The sequence below is a fragment of the Planococcus citri genome, chromosome 1, assembly GCF_950023065.1.
Source record: "Planococcus citri chromosome 1, ihPlaCitr1.1, whole genome shotgun sequence".
NCBI classification, from domain to species: Eukaryota; Metazoa; Arthropoda; class Insecta; order Hemiptera; family Pseudococcidae; genus Planococcus; species Planococcus citri.
In genome coordinates this window covers 30283271-30297805 of record NC_088677.1, presented here as the reverse complement: position 1 = coordinate 30297805, position 14535 = coordinate 30283271, and the positions used below count along the sequence as shown (strand labels likewise).

General features: G+C 31.8%; 1 protein-coding gene across 1 annotated transcript in view; it reads left to right on the top strand.

The window, feature by feature from the left end:
- Nucleotides 1-14535, top strand: part of LOC135831282 (nucleolar protein dao-5-like) — a 64477-nt gene that overhangs the window by 45512 nt on the left and 4430 nt on the right. Inside the window, exons 4-7 of the mRNA XM_065343653.1 lie at nucleotides 2651-2697; nucleotides 4001-4084; nucleotides 12022-12181; nucleotides 13284-13486. Coding sequence (XP_065199725.1) covers nucleotides 2651-2697; nucleotides 4001-4084; nucleotides 12022-12181; nucleotides 13284-13486 — 494 coding nt within the window. The remainder of the gene's footprint in view (nucleotides 1-2650; nucleotides 2698-4000; nucleotides 4085-12021; nucleotides 12182-13283; nucleotides 13487-14535) is intronic.

The window sequence follows — 14535 nt, the reverse complement described above, 5'->3', positions numbered from 1 at the left end:
AATCGAGGTAGAAAGGTAAAATTTATTTCAAACGCCATTTTTTTGTACCTCCCAAATCGATTGGTATTGGTTTCGAATCGTTTTGCAGTCTCAAGCGGAGTTTTGGATTCTTTAGCTTGGCTTTACAAAAATGGAAAATTCCTCGTTTGGAAATGCGTTAACGTAAAATACTGAAATTTGATTTTGTGCTCCATTTGTGGTTTCCAGAAAGTCAATTGAGGGGGGTTTGTAGTCTTTTTAGAGCATCAGTGGATTTTACAGTTTGGAAAACATTGTCATAAAGAGGGCAAAAATGAAATTCAGAGTCTGTACTGAGCGTCCTTGTGACTTTCCAGATCAATGTGAGTACTTTTCAATATCGTATTTTGCTAATTCAAATTCAAAGCTAATCTATAGTCATTTTTTCGAGAATTGAAAAAAATCAGAAATCCGCAGGAGGCTGTAGATTTCTCAAAAGGACCAGCAGCATTCAATTTCAGAAAATTGGGATGAGATGTATATCTTTCTGCCTCTTATGATCGATGTGTTTGTAAATAAAAAAATTTTCCTATTTTTTTTTAATATTTTGGAGATTTTAGATTCGAGTTTCTGGAAAAATATTAAAAAAATTTTTTTTTTATCATAATCAGTAATCTTCCAAAACAGGATAATTCAAAAAACTGCTGAAGGGTCCAGAGCGACTCGAAACCATCACCAATGAATTTTGGAGGTCGAAAATTGGGCATAATCCAAATTTCAGCTTTCCATCTCAGTTGGACAAAATTTTCATTTTTTCATGGAAAATCGGCCAAATTTGAATTTTTAAAAATTCACTATAAATCAGGAAACGAAATTCAGTTTTAGAAATTTTGACTTTCGGTGTATTTTTGGACGCTCCTTCGATTTTTGCTCACTTGGTCCAAAAATTTGTTTACGGATCGAAATGCCTCTCTCGTGAAGATATTCGGTATCGGTGAGCTCCTCAGAATTTTGAGGCTCTACCATTAACTACTTTCAGGAACAAGAATTTCGTTTAGATTTCAAGATTTTTTTGATGAAGGAGCTAAATCGATTATGCATACAAAAAATGCATACTTGCATAGTGCATACTAATCGAAATTTCAGGCACGAAATTTTATTTTTCGAATTTTGATGAATTTTTGAAAATCAAAATTGGTCCAAAAATGCTGAAAAGTTGAAATTTTATTACCAAATTGACTTGGAAATCTGAAATTTGATCATTTTGAACCCCCCATCCCCCCATCAATCGGATATTGGAAAGATAGAAGTTCACTTTATTCTCTTATTCCAACATTCTGAATCGATTAGAGGTGGTTTTAAGCCATTTTGGAGCCTTTATGAATGTTATTTTTTATTTTATTTTTAAAAATTTTTTTGAAAGCTGGAATATTTGAAATATGACCGGAGGCTTCAGAACGGCTTTTCAAATCATCTCTAAGCGTTTCTGAATTGAAATTGGAGTAAAATTAAAATGTTATCTTTATTGCCACTTCGTACTTGGGTAAAATTTTGTAGAAATTTCAATTTTCAAAAATCTGCCCGAAGCTTCAGAATCGCTCAAAACAGTTCGAAACCATTTCCAATTGATTCAGAAGGTCAAAAATAAAGTACATAGACCAAATTTCAGTTTTCTTTGTCAATTTGCTAGAATTTTGATTTTTTCGCAGTTTTGGCCGGAACATTTTTTTAAATTCACTAAAAATGAAAAAAAAACACTTCAGTATTTGAAATTAACTTGAAACTATCAGCAATCGTTTCAGAAGGTTGAAAAGAGGAGTAGACCAAATTTAAGTTTTCCAATTCAATTTCATAAAATTTTGAGTTTTTCGTGGAAAATGGGCTTTTTCAACGCTTGATAGTTGACCTGATAATGTATTTTTGAATCTTTCGATTATGTTTTGTTCGGTTCAAAAATGTTTTCGCTGATGGGTACCTCCCAATTGTGCGGGCTATTCAGATTTTCAGATGTCAATTATCAATCATGGAAGTATTCACTTTTCAAAATCTTTTGCTTAGAGGGAGCTGTTTGGTATAAATCTAAATTTGGCTGAAAGTTTTGAAATGGTTGACGAATTTGTGGAAAAAATAAAGTGAGGGGGGGGGTTCTTTTGATTTTTAAATTCAACTAGAAAAAAGGAGAATTAAGGCAATTGGAAATTTGAAAATATTGAATTTTGTAGGGTTAGTTTCTAAAGTAATGAAGCTCTTTTCATGTACCTAAATCACAGTTTTACATTTTTCCATTTTTTTTGAATGATTTAGAATTTTGTTTACATTCTTGATCTTTTGTTTCATTTTCTTGAGTGATTTCTTCAATTTTCGTACCTTCTTGTAGTATTAAAAAAATGATTCTGCTGAAGTTTTATGGAATGGAGAGAAGGAAAAGTTACCTACTATTTATTTCAAAAATGAAAAAATCCATAATTTTCTGTTATGAACATCTTGAATGATCTTCGGAATGTCCTAGTTGATTTTTCATTCAATGTAAAATGATCTTCAAGATCAATCAAACACCTTTATGATCCTATTCTTTGAACAATTATTAATGTTCGAGCATTCACCACTCAAATAGACTTTTTAAAATAACCGTATAAAATCTCAGTTTTCTATTATTGTGCAGTTGAATAACGTTGATAATTTTTATTTACAGAAGGAACGCCGGTCATACAAGCGAAAAAATTATCAGCTGAAATCAAGGTATCTATCAATTCATATCTGTTACAGTATTAGTATTATTCTACGTACATATTATTATTTAGTAAGGTAAATTTATCACGCAATGAATGCTTCATTAAATACCTATATTTCAAATCTCAGTTGGTGGTATCGATGGTAGGTAGGTATAGGTAATTGGTATACGATACCAACTGCAACAGCATCCACTGCATCAGCATCTATCGAATCGAAGAACTTGCCAGGTCATTTAGTCATTGGAAATACACGTATTTAAAATGTTTATAAACTCTCGATCTCGGTACATTGATATACATTAACAGAGATATAATTTCCGACAACATTAGCCATCTCAAATGAAAATTTTATCCAGCAGATTACGAAATGATAAGAATGCCAACTCGCGTAGTACATTCTTGAAAGATTCTCTAAATATGTTAGTCTCATTTATCGACCATAAAAAATACCTCTAAGTACCTGGGACAAATAATTCGCATTTTAAAATACCAATAGGCTATGCAGTATCGCGTTGCAAAATCGCTGAAAAATTTCAATTATAAAAATTTTTTTAAAGAATTTTTTTCTTTTTAATTGACTATTATGAATGGCATGCTGTATGCTGTACGAGTATGAATATTACGAGTATATAAGACTAAAGGGGTATGAAGTTATACTCTACACTAGATGTTGGCTTAGATCCAAGAATCTATGTTGGATATTCGTTAGGTAGGTACTAGGAACGGTGTGCTACGAGTAGAAAATGAAATGAATAAATTTACAATACATCAATGCATCATAGACTTCTTCTCAAACACGTTCTAATCCTCCAGACTAATGATCCGCCATTAAATTATTCGTCTGCGAAGAAATGTTTACAAAATCGAATACGTACTCGGATATTTAAAAAATGAATCGAAAATGAAATGGATGCTGTGTTAAGATTTTATATTGTATTGAATTACAAACCATCGATGTATTGGAAATTTATGCTTAGGTGCCTGTTTTTTTTCCTTACGTAATTTTGAAAGGGAAATAAAATACCTACAAAATTATATTCAAGTTCAACTTTTGATATTCTTCATACCGAGAAATCTGGTGATTACTCGTATCATTTGGTGTAGAATATTATGTTCACATTAAAATTGAAAAATCCAAAATATATGATAATTTTGAAATGGGATGAAAAATTGATATGTATTTTATTTGCCATTTATATTTATATAAAATGTTAATTTAATTTATTCTATTATTGATGCTATGTAGGTATATAAATATGATTTTTGTAAAAAGTAATTTTTTTCCTAATATTATCGATGATTTTTTTCAGGAGAAAGCTGAGGCGAAAGAAAATTCCCAGAAATTGAGTAACGGCCATAAACCACAGTCCTTGGAAGATGGTGCTTTAAATAAGGTAAGTTATAGCCTGTATAATGTGTTAGATACCTATCTTGAATGAAAAAAAATGGAAGTTGAAGGAAAAGGAAAAGATGATGTTAATTCAAAATCTGGGTTTTAAAATATTTTAATTTTGATTTTTCAAGAGACTTGAGTAAATATCTTCTTGTTTACACATAAAAATACAATTTTTTGAGGGAAGAAGGGGAGTTAGAAGAAGCCATTGTAAAAAAAACAGTGTGGTTAAAAAAATGTATCAAAAGAAATTTGGCCACAAATTTAATGTTTGACTTCTTTCTTTCGCTTTGTTTTGGAACGTTGAAAAAATTTTCAAAAAAAATCAGACTAGGAAAATATTTTTTACAAAAAAAAAGTTCTGGTTTCTGATGAAAAATTGAAAAAATGTATAAAAAGTTGTTCAAAATTGTAGATTCTTGAATATATTTTTTCAAATTTTAGATGATTTCTTTAGAATTTAATTTTAACTCATTGAGACAAAAAGCTGAAATTTATTTTACATCTTCCTCTTATACCTGATCAGCTGAATTTCAAAATGTTCATCATGGCAGCCTTTAGGAAGTTTAGAAAAGCTTGAAGTATTGCCATTTTCCAGAATTAGGTATCTATTAATTAGCAACCAAATATGAAAAATTTCGTACCAATACTATCATTTGACAACATCGTAGACAAATTTCTGAACTGAATAGAGAAAAATTGAGTTTTAGATTTTTGGAAAATTTTAAAATATTCAAATTCGACCCATTTTTGATGAGGGAAAAAAATCAAAATTCGATTAAATTGAGATATAAAGTTTCAAGTTTAGATAATGTCCTATTTTTGACCTCTCAGATCGGGAGGTGGTGGTTTCAAACCATTCTGGAGTTTCCAGTTGGTAATTTAATGCTGCACTTCAATTCAGTTCTTCAAAAAAAAAAAAAAAAAAAAAAAAAAAATGGACTTGACTCGATATTATTAATTTTTGAAAATGTGTGCCTAAATCGATCCAAAAGGTCACAAAGATGGTAATTTTGAGTACAAAAGTGCTAAATTTCATTTTGGCTCTTTTTAGGGCAATTTTTGCCAGAGTGGAAAATCCAAAAATTTTCTAGAGTCTTCAAAACCCTACAAATACAACCACCAATCCATTCGTGAGGTTACAGATGAGGTATAAACCAAATTCAAGCTTTTTATTTCAATTTGATCAAATTTTGGAATTTTTCATAAAAAAACGAGTCAAAAAATCTTCTAAAAATTCATCAAAATTCGAAAAAATAAGATTTAGCATCTGAGGATTTTTTTTTTTGGAAATCTGTTTTGATTTTACTCCGCGTGGTGTTGATCCAAAAATTGTTCAGACGGTAGGAAGTCTTTTTTATGAGGATATTTCAATTTTGGAGAGGAAAGGGGGTGGGGGGGGATTTGAAAAACATGTTGAGGGGTAAATTCGAGGAACTGTGAACAAAATTTGGGTCTTTGATTTATACTTCAATTTTCTACTGCAGAGCGAAAGATTTTAAAATTTTCAAAAAAATTAAATTTTTTAATGAGAATGATCATACTTGCAAAATTGTAAGATTTTATACCATTTATAGAAGTGAAAAGGACTTTTGCGTAATACGTGTGCCGAGTAAGTCGTGTGTTTCTGCGTACGTCTATCGTTCAGTTTGTGCACTTTCTTATCTCACTAGTTCGGTCTAATTTTCTCTTATCGTGTAGAGATAATTTTTATCGTCTGTTTGCATTTCAATATTGACTTTTCACCGGTCTCAGCTTGCTGAGCCGGTCTCACTACCACAATGCCTGCTAATACCCCCGCAAAAACCGGTACTGACTACAGACCGATTACTACCTATTCTTCAGCCATCAAATCCGAAGTATTCCCTTCAGCCAACCAAGCCATAATTTTTCCTGCCATCGACGGAGTTCCGATCCAATACTACGCTAAAAAAATGATAGATGCTATTGGAAACAACATCATGCACTGCGCCAAAATCTCGGGTAAGAGAGTAAGAATGTACATCAAAACACGCGAGATCGCGGATATTTTTCTCAAATCTGGTGGCATTATCGAAATAGACAGAGAACGTATTCAAGCCCGTTGGTACAAAAACGAAAAAACGGACAAAAAGATTATTATTTCAAATGTCCCCCCTCACGTTCCTCACGATGTGATAACAAAACAGATGGCAACTCATGGTGTAACCATTACCTCAGCTATGCGCTTTTTACATATTTCACAAGAGGAAGATCTTAAGAATGTTCTATCTGAAAGAAGATCAGTTTTCATCTCACCAGATTCAGATTCTGAACTCCCAAGCTCTGAACTAATAAACTACGACGATGAAGAATACCGAGCATTCTACAGTACACCTGAAGTAAAATGCTTTATCTGTCACCAGCTGGGCCACACCACAGCCTCGTGCGAATATGCTCTCAAAACAGATGAAGTAGATAATGATAGCGCCAAGCTAAATAAGGAAAAGGAAAACAACGAACTTTCGGAAAATCCTACTAATACTTCCTCAATGATAAACCAAGAACACTCTATTGACGACTTGACCAATTCTATGGATGTGGAAAACAATTTCGACAACAATATCTTTAGTGGTGACATAAATATGGAAGATCTAGATACATCTCTAGCTGGTAAAAAGCGACCCCCAACTTCATCAATTTTTTCGGACATTTCATCTGGAACTTCAAATATTCCTGTTGATAATGCTACACCTCCAACCAAGGAAATTAAACCAACCAAAAAACCAAAAATCCAAGTGGATGATCCTCAAGGTCAAATATCGATCAAAGAATTACTAAAACCTATAGAAGAGCACTTCAACTCCAACAAGAATGAATACTCTATTTCGTTTGGTAACTTTATGCTTATTATGGATATGGTAAAAGGCCACCAAAAACCTCTGGACGCCATTCGTGAAATAACAGGTGATTTCCCAGGCCTACATAAAATACTTGTGGAAAACTACAGCCACCTACAACATCGGAGCATGAAAACTCGTTTCACTAAACTGAAAAATAAAATTCAATTAGCATTTCCAGAGCTTATAAATTCCAGCAACAAGATTGGTTCTGAGTCTGATACAGATACTTAAAGTACTTAATTTAGAGATTTTGCTCATTTTTTTTCTCTCTTCTTTTTTTTTCTTTCTTGAAATGACTAATATGTTTGTATGTACGTATGCTTTTGTGTTACAAATTACTGCACTTTACTCTTATTTCCTGAGTGTTGATCGATGTGGAAGACTTTAAATGATTTTATATGTCCTTGAAATTTTTAAATTGGAACTGTAATGGTTTATATTCTAAATATGAAAATTTTCAAATTCTGTTGAAAAAGTTTGAACCGGCTGTCATTCTACTGCAAGAAACAAATTTACGCAAAAATCAAAAATTTTCACTCAAAAATTATACAACATACAGAAAGGAGCTCGAAAATGTGGAACGCGCCCATGGTGGTGTATTGATATCGGTCACTAACTCTATACATCATTCACAAGTTCATCTACAAACTGACTTACAAGCCCTAGCTGTTTCTTTACATTTTGGAAATAAATCAATTTGCCTCTGTTGCCTTTACTTACCACCAAACCTGACTCTTCAAAAAGAGAATCTAGATCTACTTTTAGCTCAATTGCCCACTCCTTTTTTACTAACTGGAGACCTGAACTCTCATAGCCCCCTCTGGGGATGTAATTATCTTAACAATAAAGGTAAATTAATAGAACAAATCTTAGAAAAGGATAATCTAGCCCTCCTCAATATCGATCAACCAACTCATTTAAGCTCTTCATATAATTCGTGGTCTACAATTGACTTAATAATTGGCTCTTCTTCTTTATGTGACTCAATTGATGTATATTATAATGATGATTTAGCTGGTAGTGATCATATACCTCAATGTATCCAATTTACTGATCCATCCATTCCTACCAACTATGTCAAAAACTCCATTCTCAAATGGAACTTCAAAAAAGCAAACTGGTCCATCTTTAAAGAATTATGCTCAGAATTTCCCGAACTTGACTTAAATCAAGATATTGACACAGTTGTCAATCAATTTTGTACACAATTACTTGAATATGTCAATATATCCATACCTAAAACTGGTTATATTAAACGCAAAACTGTCCCTTGGTGGACTGAAGACTGTGCCATTGCTGTTAAAAATCGTAGAAAAGCACTTAAACAACTTAAAAACTACCCCTCCATAGATAATCTAATTAACTACAGGAAACTAAAAGCTAAAGCACAATATACCATAAAACAAGCTAAAAAAACATCATGGAAAAACTTCATTGCTAACATTAATCATAAAACACCTATTACTAAACTGTGGACTTCTATTAAAAAACTTGGCTTTAAAAATTTCAACCAAACTCCGAAATTTATTGAATTAAACAATTCTCTCAACTATGACCCTTCAGCTATTGCCGAAGCATTTGCAAAAGAATTTGCTGATACCTCCAGTGATACAAATTTAACTCAAGACTTTCTCAACTTCAAACAAAATAATGAAACCAATCTTCATATAGAAGAAGCCTCTCTAGAACCTTACAACTCAATCTTTTCTTTTGACAAACTTACATTAGCACTTTCTAACGCCAAAAAATCCGCCCCTGGTGCAGATCTCATGCATATTCAATTTATCCAAAATGCTCCCAACAATGTCCTCTTAATACTTTTAGAAATTTTCAATCTCATTTGGACCTCACACAAATTTCCAAAAAGCTGGAACTCAGCTATTATCTTACCTTTCCTAAAACCTAACAAAAATCCGCTAAACATCACTAACTATCGGCCAATATCATTAACCTCAAATCTTTGCAAAATTTTTGAAAAAATGATCAACAAACGACTACTCTGGTTACTCGAATCAAATAACAAGCTATCGCCTTTCCAATGCGGCTTCCGCCCTTCCAGGTCCACACTTCATCAGTTAACATACCTAAACTCGGAAATAAATAAAGCAGTAAAAAACAAAAACCACCTTCTTGCTATCTTCTTTGATATTAACAAAGCATTTGATACTATCTGGAGATATAAAATAATTAAAACACTACACTCTTGGAACATTCAAGGCAATATGCTCCATTTTGTTATCAACTTCCTAAAGGATAGGCGTTTTAGAGTAAAAATTTCAGATGTATTATCCAATGAACATATACTAGAAAACGGTGTACCTCAAGGCACTGTAATTAGTCCCACATTCTTTTTAATTGGTATCAATGATCTCACTGATGTCATCCCTTCCCCTATAAAAAAAGCATTATTTGCAGATGATCTCAAGATATTTCTAACATGTCAAGATATTCAACTAGGAGAACATTTGTTACAACAAGCTACAAATAATCTACATACTTGGTCACAAAAGAATGGTCTCAGTTTTTCTCAAACTAAATCTACAGCTATGCATATCTGCAAACGTTACAAATGCTCTAGAGATCTGAAAATACAACTAAACCATACTGCTATCCCTACCTCATCTTCAGTTAAATATCTAGGCCTTACTTTTGATAACAATCTCACATGGTGAACTCATATCGATGAAATTAGAAAAAAGTGCTTCAAAAAAATCAACTTACTTAAAAAACTCTCTCACACTCATTTTGGCTCTGACCGTCATACATTACTAAAACTATATCGCGCAATCATTAGACCTATACTTGATTATGAATGTCCCATTTTCTTACACGCCCCTTCCTCCACCCTTGATAAACTGAACACAATTCAAAATACAAGCGTGAGAATAGCTACAGGTGCTTTTAGATCTACTCCCACTCCCAGTCTTTTAACTGATGCTTTTGAATGTCCTTTAAACATTCGTAGACATTATATCTCTGCTCTATCCTTCCTAAACATCAAAGCCAACTCAAACTTTAACATTAACTTACAATACTCCACTAATATGCAATCTACCCCTACAAATTTTGGTAATTTTCTTAATGATATTGACTCTAACAATATCAATATCCTACATTTCCCAATTAACCTACTACCACCCTGGCAAAATTATAATCCTACCATTGACCTCTCCCTAACAGAATTTAATAAAAAACAAACAAATCCAATAATTTTCAAAAAACATTTTCTCTGTCTTCTAAACAAATATGAAAAATTTAATCAAATATACACAGATGGTTCAAAATCAAATCAATTTGTAGGTTGTGCTTTCACTCAAAAGGACTTTACCACTCCTATTGCTCTGCCTTCTCAATGCACCATTCTAACTGCTGAATTGTATGCGATAAAATATGCTATTTTATACACTACAGACTTCTTACAAAACGAAACTGTCATCTTCTCTGACTCACTCTCTGCAATCCTATCTATAAAAAATTATAAATCAAAGAACTCTCATCCCATCTCTCAAGAAATTGTAAATTTTCTTCAGTCTACTCCTCAGCTTCAAAATTTAGTGTTATGTTGGATCCCTTCACACTCTCAAATAGAAGGTAATGAAATTACTGACAAAACTGCTAAACAGGCTTTTAAAAATCTACCTATAGCAAACATACCAGTTCCCCTTTCTGACTTAAAATTACATGCAAAAAAGATCATGTTTGATGAGTTCCACTCCTACTGGTCCCAAATTCCTAACACAAATAAATTAAAAAGTATTAAAAACTCTGCATCATTCTGGAAAACATCTGAACAACCCAACCGTCGTTCAGAAGTAATACTAACTCGCCTTCGAACTGGACACTCTTTACTCACCCATCAATACTTATTCCTAAAACAACCTCCTCCTATGTGTTCCACTTGCAATGTTCCTCTAAATGTTCCCCACATACTCATACACTGTCCCATTTTCCAACATACTCGCTCTCTCTTTCTAAATTCCAATCAAATAAATACTATCCTATCAGATGATCCAGTCGCAATAAATAATGTACTGAACTTTGTAAATATCACAGGACTAAGACAAAAACTATAGTTTAATAATTATATGCTTACATTATAAATTTTCTTACTTTGTAATATCTATAATTTATAATTTGCTATGTAGATAACTGTGCCAAATGTAATGATGAGGTGCCCCTAGCCATAGTAGCTGTTCATGGCACCCAATAAAATAAATAAATAAAAATAGAAGTGAAAATTTTTCAACTTTTTTTTTTGAAATCTGTGAAAATTTAAACCTTGATAAGGAGAAATGACGAGGGCTCGAGTCCAAAGTATTTTACATCACGTTCTATTCGAACATATCAAAAAAATCTGATTTGGCATTAGTGTTTTTCAAGACCATAATTATTCCTCATAATACGTATTATGAGTTTTCAAAAAAATTAATTTTTTTATTCATCTTTGAAAAAAAGTGAGCACGTTGGTGAAAATTTTCCTAGAATGATTTTTTTTTCGCATCTACTTCAAATTAGACTCTCAGCACTTTCATTGAAATCTTTTCAAGAATTCTTGAATATTGAATTGTAAAATGCAAAATGGGGAAAAGTGCTTTAGGTTCAAATTGGGAATTCGAAGGTTTTTTTTTTTAAAAAGTTTTTGACTACATTTCCTGGCGTTTTCTTGACACCTCCTTCCAAAATCGAAAAAAAGTTGAAAAAGTGCAAAAAAATGTTTTAGAAATTTGGATTTTTTTTAAAATTTCAAAATGTCTGTATAAAACTTGCAATTAACAATGTCAAGAAGTATGAATTGTTCAAAATATTATGTTTACGTAATTAAAATCAGTTTTTCTATTGTAAAAAAAAATCAACAGTAACTTCTGAAAATTTATACACAACTTTTGATCGCTCATTTGATATTTTACACCATTTCAAACGATTTTTTAAAAGAAATTTTAAAGGTATCATAAATTTCCATGATCCATATCATTAGATACCTTTCTCAAACTATCCCCGGGTCTATGAATTCTCAAAAAATGGATTTTTCTCTTATTTCCGGATTGTCGTGATTTATATCTAATCATTTTTTTTTCAGGCTGGCACCAGCAGCGATCAAAAAACCAATGTAATTCCATTAAAAAGCAAAGATTTCACCGGACTAGGTTTCGATATCTGTGGTAACATGAGGGATGGCATTTATGTGAAAGATTTACTCCATCGTGGACCAGCTTCGGAAACAGGAATGATCAAACAAGGTAATAAAATAAAATTACTAAATGCAATCGTTTGATATCGACATCGTATTATTTAATTACGTTTAGAATTCGAAACCGCGCGTAATCCATGTGCCTCTGCCAACAAAAGTGGGTACATTAATTTTCACCATAATACATATCTACAGTTGCAGTTTTACACGCATGATTACCATGCAAGTGTAACATACGAGAATATACCTAGGCAGACTACTGTAAAATTGTAGATATTACCTCTATACTGCAGTCATTGAACGAATACGTATATTTATAACCGAGTTATTATTATAATGTAGGTAATAGTACAAATTATCCACTCACTTACACATACGCAGGTCTTTTTTTATAAACGTTTAAAAAAGAATTTTTGTTTAATTGGTCTTACCATTGTTTCAGCATCTAAGACTAGTTTTATAACGTAATAATGTAGGTACAAGTATAGCGGTTTTGTGCAAATTATAAAAACTTGACAGCTCTTCATAAGATTAATATGGGAAAAAAATTCAAAACTAATTACACTTTTTTTCTTTGCCATCTTATTCTTTGATGATGCTTCGGTCACGTTGTAACGTTTTCGTTCGATTGTTTAATTATTGTTTTGTTCGAAAAGAGAGGAAAAAAATAATTAACCCTACTGTGATCTTGATTATAAAGAAACGTAAAAATAGCTAAATTTTATTAATTATTTTTGAAAAATATCGTGGAATATTGTTGGTAATTTTTTTCGGTGTGAGAATATTTAGGCGCACAGGCTAAACCTAAAACCTTAATAGAAACTTGAACTCGTACTCGTGTGTAGCCCATAGTGCTATTTGCGGTTAGTAAATTTCGTTTATATAGGTTTAGCTGTATAAATGCAATGATACATGTGTTCGTATATAATGGACGATTAGGATTACAAATTGCATTTATTTTCATTAGAGATTTCACTCTAGCCGCGGTCAAAACAACTAACAAAAATGTTACACGAACATATTTTAACCAGTCTTTCTACCTCTTACTCTTATAGTAAACGTGAAACCTATAATATGTAGATATTGGATTTAAAAAAAGAAACACGAATGAATGAGAATGATTTACGTATGATTTTTTTTCTTCTTTTTAGGCGACCGAATATCCGCTATTCGTATCAATTTTAGTCACATGGTGTACGAAGATGCAAAGGCCATATTAAGCTACGCGTCTCCTTACGAAGTTGAAATCGAAGTTGAAGATAGTTCAATGACTGCGAACGCCGATGCCAAAAGGAGTAGTCCGAATTCCACGCATTCGTTTTACAGAAGTCAGTCGTTTTCGACCGCGCAGCAGGTAATTTTTTTTTTGAGTTTTGGGGCTGAAATTTTTTCATTAGTGGATTTTACGATTTTGCTCGAAAATTTGCTATTTTGAATTGGAAAGGTTTTAGAATGTTGAAGAATTTCAAGATTTAATTTTAAAGGGATACAATGAGATTTTGAGAAAAAATTTAGAATTTAAAAAAAACCAAAAGAATAGATACAAGGTATTCAATTATTTTAATTCTATCTTTATTAATATTTTACGTACTTTGAGTTTTTTTTTAAATTAAAAATTCTGAGAAAAATAAGCTATAAAAGCTTTTCAACTCGTAATTCAAGTAAAAAATTATTATTTTTTCGTTAAATATAGAATTTTAATTCCGTTCGTTGTAAAAAACGAAAAAATTTTGTCATCACAACTTTTTGGATCGGATTGAAATTTGAAAATTTATTTTTATCCAAATTGTGCAGGTTCGTCATCAACTTTGGGCCTTGAAGGGCTAATAGGGCTAATAACTTTTTAAATTTTAGCCCTTGATAGAAAATTGTAACGATGAAATTTGGTCATCTTTTGGACTCACTATTCATTCATTTGATCATTTTTAAACTTCACGATGCTGTGTTTTTCTTCAAATCTGTTCGTAGCCCCTTTAATTTTCAAGTTTTACAAAAATGTCACATCGAGGGATTTTCCTTTTTTTTTTTTTTTTTTTTTTTTTTAAGGTATGTACATACCACTCATGGTTTATCTTGGTGGTCAAAATTGAATTTTGACGGATGAAGTGTGAAGTGTTATTGTAAAAATCAAATTTCAGTTTTTTTAATCCGTATAAATCGTAATTTTGTTTCTAAAAAATTCTAAAAATGCTAAATTTTCAAGCCAGATGTCAATAAAAAAGTCATAAATCTCTTGGAAACATAGAAAAAATAACTACCTACATTATGTAAAACTTCACGTAGCAAACTAAAATTCAATTTTTTTCAATTCAATGAGAAAAAAATCAAAAATTGATGTACTTTGAGAAATCAAAAAATGAATAATTTTAATTTTGTGACGCTTGTCGGTGTAAAAATTGGAGA